Genomic DNA, 10,338 nt, shown 5'->3' with positions numbered 1-10,338 from the left:
GTGAGCATACGTGCGGAGCAAGAAATCAAGCAAGGACAGTGAATTTCACATTGGCTTAGCTGCAACTAAATAGGGAAAGTTAAGGTTGGAAAGTAATGAAGATAAACAAAATTTATTAGGATCTTCTGTATATATTTGAGGTACCTGCACACAGCACTTTCCATGCATTTGCTCATTTAATTCTTGCAACAAACGTATGAAGCATTACAATTACAAGAGCTGCTAGTAAGGAAACTAAGGTTTAGAGAAGTATATAGTCATTTGACCAAGGTCACAGCTAACAAGCAGTAGAACCAGGTTTGTCTGACCGCAAAGCCCAAATACCTAACCATTAGACATACTGCCTCCCTGGTAAAGTGAGGCTAGACTCTAGGGGGCCTTAAATACCAAGGTAAAAAGTTTGGGCTCTACTCCCTAAGCCTGGAGATCCACTGAAAGATTTTTGATGATCAGAGATTTTTAAAAAGAAAATTGGCAGAAATAGGCAAGAGATTGAAGCTAGGAAGCCCAATTAGGGAGCTGTCACAGTAAGGTGTGAATAAAAGCCCTAATCCGGAAAAATTGCTGTGGGGACAGAATAAAGGAATAAGAAGTCTTTAAGAAGAAATAATCTTCTGACCTCTTCCTAGTAATATTATATTGAAATATATCGAGACATTCACTGTTTTGGTATCAAATATTCAAATTAAAAGTATCTTTAGATCCCAAATGTTGTATTGTATTAGCCCGGTGAGACTCCAAAGACAAATAAGCAGCCCAAATGTCATTCCAGTCCACTTGCCAAGCCACTCAGGCCTCTGGGATGGTTTGAGGGTCTTCAGAGTGTTGATAGGTCTGGCTTGTCTGAGCTGCTCACAGGGATCCTTTGGGCCTACTCTTGCAATTCTCTATCACTACTGATGGGCTCCAGAATGGATCTAAGAGGTCCAAACCTGGTTGTCCCATCAGTAATCTGATAGGGCTAATCTCTCTTCCCCAAGAACTGGATCTAGAGCAACTAGGGATGGTTAGGCCGCCACTTAACCTGATCCACTGGGACGGCTGTGGCTTTCTGCTGTGAGCTGCCTAGAGGGGTTAGCTGAAGGGTGGGAATTCTTATCAAAAGAGATGTGTGTGCATATGCAGGAGGATGAAAATGCCCAGGGAGTTGGTGTGCCCTGGGGAGCATTCGTTTACATGTGGGTTGGGGTCCCTGAAACAGCTCTCTGGTGTTCCCTCCTGCCCTGTCTCTCCAGTATTTCCCTGACAAAGTGACATGCTGGGGAGTACAGACCATGAAACAAGAGAAGAAAAGACTCTTGAAAATACAGACCCGTGGACAAGCACACATATGCGTGTGTGTGTGTGCGTGTGACTATATCAATAGCCAAGATGGAAAGCAAGTTCTCAGACAGTGAGAGGGTGTTGAATAAGAGGAGGGTCTACCAGAGGCAATGAAGAATTGCATTATTTTCCCAACATGTTTACAACCAACAGGCTTTGAAGTCCGAGGAGAGTTGTAGGAAAAAGAGTACTATTCAAGTACGAGCCCAAAGCTCAGACACTCAGAAGTCACTTACAATGAGGGTCAGTTAGGCTCAGGGGGCTATTGTCAGAATCTGACTAATTGAGAGATGAAGAATCAGTGCTTTATAAACTGTAAAGTGCCTTTAAATTACGAGGTGCTATATAAACTGTAAAATACTACACAAATGTAAGGGAGCATGATGACAATTATTTGAAGAGGAGAACATTATTCTGAATGTAGTCTGTGACTTGAGAATTAGACAGTAAGAAAATTATTTTAAACAAACAACAGAATTTGCCTGTTGAAATGTATCTTCTCTCTTTCAGAATCAATAATCTTGATGGGGCTTGACATTTATTTCAAAGAGAAACTACTCAAAACATATGAGACTCCTTTTCTGGGATTAATTTCCTTCAGAACCAGCTTACAAGCCACACAAAATTATCTCATTAATTTATAGTCACACTGTGTTTTGAACCTTACATATTATCTAGCTTAATCATTAGAGCTGACTCCAAAAGAATTTTAAGTGTTTTTTAAAAATCAAAATTCACTCTCTAAAGCAATGATTCTTAATCTTTTGTGTGTGTGTGTTGAGGGCCTGCCAAAATGCACAATGCACAGAACAGTTTGCATGGGAATTTCTAGATCCCAAGGTAAAGAACTCTTGATCTTCCAAGCATTACAGAAATTCAAATTTGAGGGCTACAGATCTGAGGGCAATTATTTTCTGAACATAAGCAGCAGGCTTGTTGGAATAAATGTTTAGCCTCCCAAAGGAATTGGCTGAAGGAAACCACACCACCATAGGAATGATCATATGGTATGAGTGTTTAAAAATTAGTCCGTTAGAGTCATATGGAGTTTGTGTCGTCATTTCTGTAGCTGCAGTGGTTTTTGGCGTGTGTGTGCGTGTGTGTGCGTGTGTGTGTGTGTGTGTGTGTGTTTGTGTTCATTGCTAGTAGGATGTTTAGGCAGCAGCATTTGCCTCCCCAGGTGTCTACCCTCAACTCAATTTAACCAACTCAACCTGAAAGAGCCATAGCCCTAGGAAAAGGAATCAGATGGGCTGAAATTGCCCTTGAGGCCCATCTGGTTACAGGAGAGGAAGAAAGGCATGATTGGCATTTGTGTAGCCGCTCTGGCTCTCTCAGAGGAGTCCTGGCCAAGCGCGTTTGGAGCTTACACTGCTGTTGTCTTTTTGAGATGGAGGGGGGATATCTTGTGATCCTCTCACATGCCAACCACTGTTAGAAACAGACTTTAGGTGAATTAGTTAATTTAACTCTTAACCTCCTCAGAAAGATAGTATTGTTCTCATAGATGAGAAAACTGAGACACAGAAAAGCTAAAGAACTTATAATCAAAGTCAATTAGCTAACAATTAGCAAAGCAGGCATTTAAACTCAGAACTCCTTCTGCTGCCCAACACTGACTCTCCCATTTCTTCCCAGACTCTGGGAAATGTTCCCATGAGCTCCGCCCTCCCTGTGGGCCCCTGGAAATGAAAGCCATTCACTTATCTCATCGAGGACAGTGTCCCGAAAGGCCTGCCCATCAGACACCTGGGACTAAGCCTCATTTGCTTCTATTACTAACTTCCTTCCTGACCTTGGCAAGCTCCTTGAGTGATCTGGGTTTTCTCATCTGTAAAATGAAGAGGATAGAACTAGATGAAACTTCCAGCTGAAAAATTCAGTGACTGAATTCTGTGCACTCACCCCATTCCCTGAAGCTGGCAGGCCTCCCGATCCTGTGGGCTGCTCACCGCTCCCCACTGGATGCCACCTTCTCTGACCGCCCAGCTAGAACGATGCTCCGCTCCAACCGCATGTACGGCTGTTGTCCATTTTACACTTACTTGGCTTATCTTTTCCATTTTAACTTCCATATCTTATCTGAATTCCTCAAATATTTTTGCTTATTTCTTTAACTCTTATGTAGTACTCCAATGTATGAATAAACCAATTTATGTTTTAATTCCTCCACGAGAGACAGTGGTTGTTTCCATTTTTCACTAACAATGCTGTGACTAACATGCTTTTAGTTGCCTCCTTGAGTACTTGTACAAGAGATTCTCCAGAATGAACGTCTAGAAATGGAATTGCTGAGTCATAGGGTTTGTGTATTACGTACTGCCAAACTGTCCACTGCAATGCCAGTACCGACAAACGTTCCCGCTTGCAATGTGTATGAGTTCTGTTTCTCACATCCTCACCAATCCTACCAAGCTTCACATCTTTCCAAACTAGCATTTTGACTGCATTTGCCTTATGACACTCAGCACTTTCTACATTATATCTGTTTATATGCTACCTCCCCTACTGGCTGTAAACCTTGTGGGGTCAGAATCCTTGCTTAATTCATTTTTATATTCGTCCCCCAGAATTTATTGAGCTTAGTTAAGTATACAATAAAGAGTTATGAACACATAAATGATAAGCAAACTGAATTCATTTTGACCCAAGGAGATGGGGATTCGATGATGGCAGGGATAAAGTGTCTATCTCTATTCATCTGGGGTGAGGATGTGGGTAGGGGATCCCCATCAGCTGCAGTGATGGTTGCACAGTGGTCAGAAGTGGCTGACAGACCAAAGGTTTCAAGATCTACAGAGGACTCTCTCCAACCTTTGGAGATCCCAGCTTTAGAAAATTTTTTATCATGTATTCATCAGCTATTGATTGATTGTTGGGAGCGGCAAATTTCCCAGTCTCTGGGGTCATCTTTTTATATACCAAGAGTGCTGCTTCTGAATGGAACTCCCCCACCTCTGGCTCCACCCCATTACTAAGGGTTGGATAGAATCCATGTGTCCTTTGGACTAGGAAGCTGCATGACCTATGGTAAATGCCTCCCCCTTTTGACACCCCAGCAGTTCCAGGCTGACTCATTTTCTAAATAAGCCACTTGCTGCTTTTGGTCTGACATCACATGTGGAAGAATGAGTAATTTTTCAAGAACCAGAGCTATACTGGATCAGAATAAGATACACTGTGTATGTTACTCATAGTTCTAGGACGAGGGGTCAACACTGGTAACAAGTACCCTAACGTTCTCCCACCCCTCATTTCCCTGGGGCCAAGGGATAGAGAAAAGGCAGAGGAAGGAGGTGCGTATGGATGTGAAGCATTTTTGTGTACATCTCTAATTTTGTTATCACATTATGTACAGTTTAGTAAAATTGTCTTGTTGCCTCTGCTAGATTAAGTGAAAGTAATATAGCAAAGTAGGCAAGGCCGTGGGGCTCCGCTGCTTGGGTTCAAATCCCAGCTCCACCACATACCAGTTGGGTGACCTTGGGCAAGTTATTGACTCTTCATTTGCTTCCATTTCCTCATTTGTTAAATAATAAAAAAACAATAATAGTGCCTGTAATGTAGGGTTGTTGCGAGGAATAAATGAACTCATATATATGGATCACTTAGGATTGTGCCTGGAACTTAGTATGCACTATGGAAATATTAGTAAATATTTCCTTGAATCCATCACAATGTTTATGCTCATGTTACATGCTCAATAAATGCTTTTTGATGAAATGAATTCATCTTATTAAAACATATTTGGAACTGGGGGATAGCAGTGACTACAAGTGGTAGCCTCTTGGTTGGAAATGGAAGGAAGCATAAAGATCAATTCCCTTGAGCACAGGTATTACCTGCCTGCCCCACTTTTGTTAGTTGTTTGTTCCCTAGTTATGTGCACTGTGGTGGGATAAGGGCTGCCCCCACCAGGTGTCACTCAATGGAGGTTCTACTTGCTGTTTTTTAAGTGTAGGGAGAAGGTACAAGTCTACATCCTCAAACCCTGGAAGCATGGGCTGAGTTACAAAGGAGACCCTGGCACCAGAGAACTTCATTCTCTGACTTTTCAGCACCTACTACTTGTGAGGAGTTAGCAAGACAGAGGCATTAGGATGGGTGTTATTTTGTTGAGTTGTTAGTAGGATGGGAACACACGTAGGAAATTATTTAGATAAGATGTTAATATCAATGCAGATGTGGTATGCATTCTCACAGCATTTGTGGTTTTTTGGGAACATACTCCTGAGTCCCAAGAGTCACAAAGAAGCCATAGTGAAATCCCTCGAAACCCGCCCTCTATCACAGACTTCTTCAAGATGCCGGGAGATTGGCGGACCCCATTCATGAGAGCAGGCCCATCCTGCCTCATTGGCACCTCCGTGTGGGTTTTAGCTGAGGAGACTGATGGGCCAGACAAGTAGCTCCAACTGGGCCACTACGGAAGCCAAGATGCTATGCTTATTAGAAAGGCTCCACATTCAGTACAACTGGTAGAACTGCTGAGTTACCGGGGAGGTGTCAGGAAGCGCAGCCTGGGGGGCATCTAAAGGACAGCCGTATTCTTAACCATTGCAAAGACAGTCACACACACACCGACACAAACAGCCTCACCCTCCTGGGTTTTTCCCTTCCCTATACCCTCGTGCACACACACGCGCTTGCCTCACGTACACTCTCTCAGTCAAAAGGGGGGCCTAGGGGAGACCTCATGGCTGAATCAAATGCTGGTTAATGCTGCTGCTTTTATTACACCAAAGGTCTTAACATTTATTTGGAGAGGAACACAAAACTTGGCATACTGGCATGCATTCTCTACAGCACAGTTTCGGAGGAGCTCAAGATCACCGGACCCCACACGGGAGAACAACGCCGGAGGTGGCAGGGGGACTGTAGGTCCTTGATCTCTCCGGTCAGCAGACTACAGGTGCTCCACTACCACAGCAATCGAGGAATCTTGTGTGCTGGGCAGGTGTGTTTTCAACAGCTAAACAGGTGTGACAAGGGATCCAGGTGTGGGTGAGTCCCTAACACTTAGAGCCGAGAGTTATTTGGGGGTAAGTATATTCTCCCCAAACAGGTAGCACTGACTACAGGGGGGCATGCTTAGCACTGCATCTGAGCTCAGTTAAGCAACCAGGTGTCCTCAGTGAAGGGAATCCTGGTTTCAAAGAAAGAATAAGACATGATGGTGCTATCACAATAAGGCCACTAAAGTCACAGCGAACGAGGATCTCAGAGGAAGCTCTCACGACTACAGGGAAGCAGCTCTATCCTCTCTGACGTCAGGTGCCCCTTGCTGGGTAGGCACCTGCTCTGAGACCTTCACCTGGTCCTTTCTGAGCTGCAGCACATCACTGAGCGCAACAGAGCAGAGGAGGGGGCCACACACGTTAAGGTCATGGGACATCACCACCAAGTGTGGCTGACTGTTGTTGGCAAATGTCTTGGATTCCTTTCCCGGTTGGGCTGGGTGCCCCTGTGTGTCTGGAGAGCTAATCTGAAAAGAGGCTGGCAAAGGACTTCCTCAAGCTCCGGATGGTCTCTGCCTTGGCTTCATCCTCATTGGCTGAAGACCGGAAGAAGGAGGACTCAGAGAAGCTGAAGGCATTTGTCAGGGACTGCGACTTGCTTGAAGATAAAAACCAGAGAGAATGTGAGAGGGTGGTGTTCCCAGCGAGGCAGGGAAGGACGGTGACACGAGGATGCACGACCGGAACGCCCACTCCCACCCCAGGGAGACTGGGTGGCAGAGGAGAAAGCCAGCATGGGGCATGCTAGCAGGCCCCTGGGAGGTCCCTGTGCTCTTCTCTTTACCTGCAGTGCTGCTCAAACAGGAGAGGATGGAGGCAGCATGGGAGAGAGGGAGAAGGGGGAAAGAGAGAAGAGAAGGAAGGAGAAGGGAAGGAGGAAGAAGGGGTGGCTCAAGGCTCTTCCTTTCACTTAACGCTAAAGGGCCCACAGGCTAAATTTCAGGGCCCCAACTTGGCAAGAACTAATCCAGGAATCTCACACCCTTCCCCTTGGATGAAATGTAGCAACCAGGGGCCGGTGGACTCTTGTGCTCTCTTTCTCATCAACTGTCCAGTAGTGGAGCCAGCATCAGAAGACCTGGGTCAAAGTCTTGGTCCCGCCTCTCACTCACTCTTGACCTTAGGAAGCCACGTGCCTGAGACTCGGTTTCTTGTTTGGTTTCTTGATTGTGTTATGTAGATGTCTGGTAAAATGATCTCTAGGCCTTTTCAGCTCTTTCTTTTTTCTCTGATTCTAAAAGAACGTTTTGACTTGGCACGAACTCTAACAACTATATTGACCGTCCTTACAATGGGCGTAATCGCCCTCGCAGCCTCCCTCAGAGGAGGCTAATATGAGGTCTGTGAGTTTCAGGGTGTCCAGGGGCAACAGAGATAGACATCAGGCCTACACAAGGTTACTGGGTAGTTTTCTAATGAAAAAATCCAAACTGCACACATTTTAGGGACCAATTTTTCCCTTGAGACACTAGTGAGTCAGAGAGAAAAACTGTGAAGGCAAGAAGGTGGAGGGGAGGCCAGGCCCAACACTGCAGGAGAGGACACGTGGTCTGGCGTCTCCATGGCCGTCTTCTCTCCTTCTTGACTTCTGCTTGTCTCCTTCCTGCTGGTTCCGGGCTCCAGAACTCCTCTCCCGGTATCTCAGCGCTCCCAGCCCTCCCCTGAACTCGGACACAGCCCCAGAAACTCCCTTCTGCAGGGGCATGAGCCTGTCTCTTCTCCCGCAGGGGCTGAACAGGTGCCCTGCCTTTCACTGGGCCTGGGATGAGCCCCAACATGCTGGCCTCTGGGAGCGGCGACTCCTCGGCATGCACAGGCCGGGGGCACAGGTACAAGCCTCCAGCTTGTCATCAGAGGCTGGCTCGATTCAACAGCTTCAGCCCAAAGGCAGTGACAGCCCACAGATCTGCACTCAGACTGGGGCCGGAGTTGGCTCAAGAGAAGGTAGGCGAGATTAAAAAGTCAGCTGCAGAAAACGACTGGGTTGAGGGGAGGGTGTGAGGCAGGCGAGACATGAAATGTACCCTCGGCCAGAGCTGCGGAGCAAGGCCGGGGGATGGCCCTCCCATCATACAGGACTGGAAGACGCAGGGAAAGTGGTCATCCGGACCACCCGAGCCCTCATCCTGTCTCTGCCGCTAACTAGCAGAAGGGTTTTGACAACATCAGATCTCTCTCAGCAGTGTTTTCTCATCTGTGCAGTGACTAGAGATGATCTCTGAGTGGCTCATCTGAGCCCCAAACTCGACAGCTCCCTGTTCTCTGTCCCTGAGAGTTTCACCTCTTTACTGAGATGCACTCACGGGACGCTTCCAATCCCCCGGGCTGCGGCTGTCTGTGCTGACAGTCATGACAGAGGTCTGTGGTTGGGGACCTTGAAGAGAGCCGTCTCTGGTTCTGGGGGAGGGTGGAGCTGAGCACCCAGGTGCTGTCCCTACCAAGTGCAGCTATACTGTTTTCTAGGGGCCCTCAGTTCTGCCCTCTGAAGCAGGATAGTGTGACAGGGGTTGGGAATGAGCGAGCCCAAGAGGATGGAGTTCCTCAGGGTCTCTGTATGGGCCTCTCCTCTGATGACCACACCAGAGGCCAACCTCGTTCTGACAAAGCTGAACGTAAAGAGCTGAAATGGATTTAAGTACTTCCCCCTTTTCCTTCTGGGCAGCCTTGCTCATTGGCACACCCTAAACTGTGAGTCAGAGGCAGAAAAGAGAATGAAATTTTTTTTTTTAGGGAGAGAAAGACACATATACACACAGAGAAAAGGAACGGAAAAAAGAGTGGGAGGGAGGATTAAAAAAAAAAAACAACAAGCAACCCAAACCCTAAGCTCATACAAGAATGGGAGAGGGGGTAGTAACTGCTTTATTGCCACTCCCCAGGAAGAAAGGGGAGGGTTTGAGCTTCTAGCTAGACCTTAAGACTTTCACTTCCCTCTTTCTTGCCCTCCCCAATCAACCCAACCATGCCCCCCACAAAAAAGCCCACCAAAACCCAAACCCCTGAAAAACCCCACAAAAATATCTTTAGGAGGAGGTCTGATTGAAGGTGCTTCCTAGCAGCTCTGGAGCCCAAGGCCTGAGAGGAGGGGCAGGAAGAGGGGAGGGAGGAGCTGCTGAGTCGTCTCTTACTTGAGCTGTGGGTGAGGCTGGGGCTTCTGTGGTGGAGCAGCCCGGGGTGGCTGGACCTCTGCCAGGGAGCTGCCGCTGGAGGGTGCATCTCCGTGGGTGGTGGGGCCGCCCGAGGAGGAGGAGGAGGAGGAGGAGGAGGAAGAGGAAGGTGGCAGCGGTGGTCCAGGGGGGAGCCGGCGTGGACGCAGCACCTTGCCTGGGGGTGGCATTCCTTGGGGTTGCCCAGGGCCCCCTAGGTTCAGTACAAGAAAAACTTCATAATTTACCCATATCAGAGGGTTTCCTTATTAGAGTCTATGTCCCATAGGGTGTGGCTATTTAATTACCAAAGGATAAGCTCTATGACAAGAAGCCACCTGAGGCTCTGAAGGGCTCCAGAGCGGGCCCCCGGTTACCCTCAGACGTCGCCGCTACACGCTCCTCCTCACACTCACAGCGGCTCAGTCACAACAGAAGTCGGAGCACGGGGAAGAAGCCGTGGGATGAGCGGCCCCCATCAGAGGTGAGCTCTCTTACGGAAGGCCCCCAGACCACAGGGACCACCCCTCTCCCCCAGAGGTTCCTCAGGTACAGGCCAACCTGGCCCACGGTGTACTAGGAGGTCTCAAGTTCCACATTGTTTTTTTGGAGTCGGCCTTAGTCTGTCCTGCTCCACGCCTGCATGTCTGATTGCCGTACCCCCAGCAGGGCTTCCTTTCAGCATTAAGTCATGGCCATGACTAGGACCTTTCGTGTCCAGTTGCCTCTTTGTACCATCCTCAGGGGCTCCAGTCCCTCCCAGGTGTATGTGGTGAAATTCTCCAGAAATCCAAGTCCCATTCTCTCCCTGGAGATGTTGTGAGCACCATTTGGCAAAGAAGAGCCCCGCC

At 47.6% G+C, this 10,338-nt stretch overlaps 1 protein-coding gene across 1 annotated transcript in view; it reads right to left on the bottom strand.

The window, feature by feature from the left end:
- Positions 1 to 6,052: 6,052 nt before the first annotated feature.
- SYN2 (synapsin II) overlaps positions 6,053 to 10,338 on the bottom strand; it is a 147,542-nt gene continuing 143,256 nt past the window's right edge. Inside the window, exons 12-13 of the mRNA XM_007453059.1 lie at positions 9,470 to 9,701; positions 6,053 to 6,939 (exon numbers count right to left, since the gene is read on the bottom strand). Of these exons, the coding sequence (XP_007453121.1) occupies positions 6,804 to 6,939; positions 9,470 to 9,701 (368 nt within the window). The 3' untranslated portion in view covers positions 6,053 to 6,803. The remainder of the gene's footprint in view (positions 6,940 to 9,469; positions 9,702 to 10,338) is intronic.

The sequence above is a fragment of the Lipotes vexillifer genome, unplaced genomic scaffold (assembly GCF_000442215.2).
Source record: "Lipotes vexillifer unplaced genomic scaffold, Lipotes_vexillifer_v1.1 scaffold1272, whole genome shotgun sequence".
Taxonomy (NCBI): domain Eukaryota; kingdom Metazoa; phylum Chordata; class Mammalia; order Artiodactyla; family Lipotidae; genus Lipotes; species Lipotes vexillifer.
The sequence above is the reverse complement of the archived record's forward strand: the minus strand, read 5'-3'. Positions and strand labels throughout refer to the sequence as shown.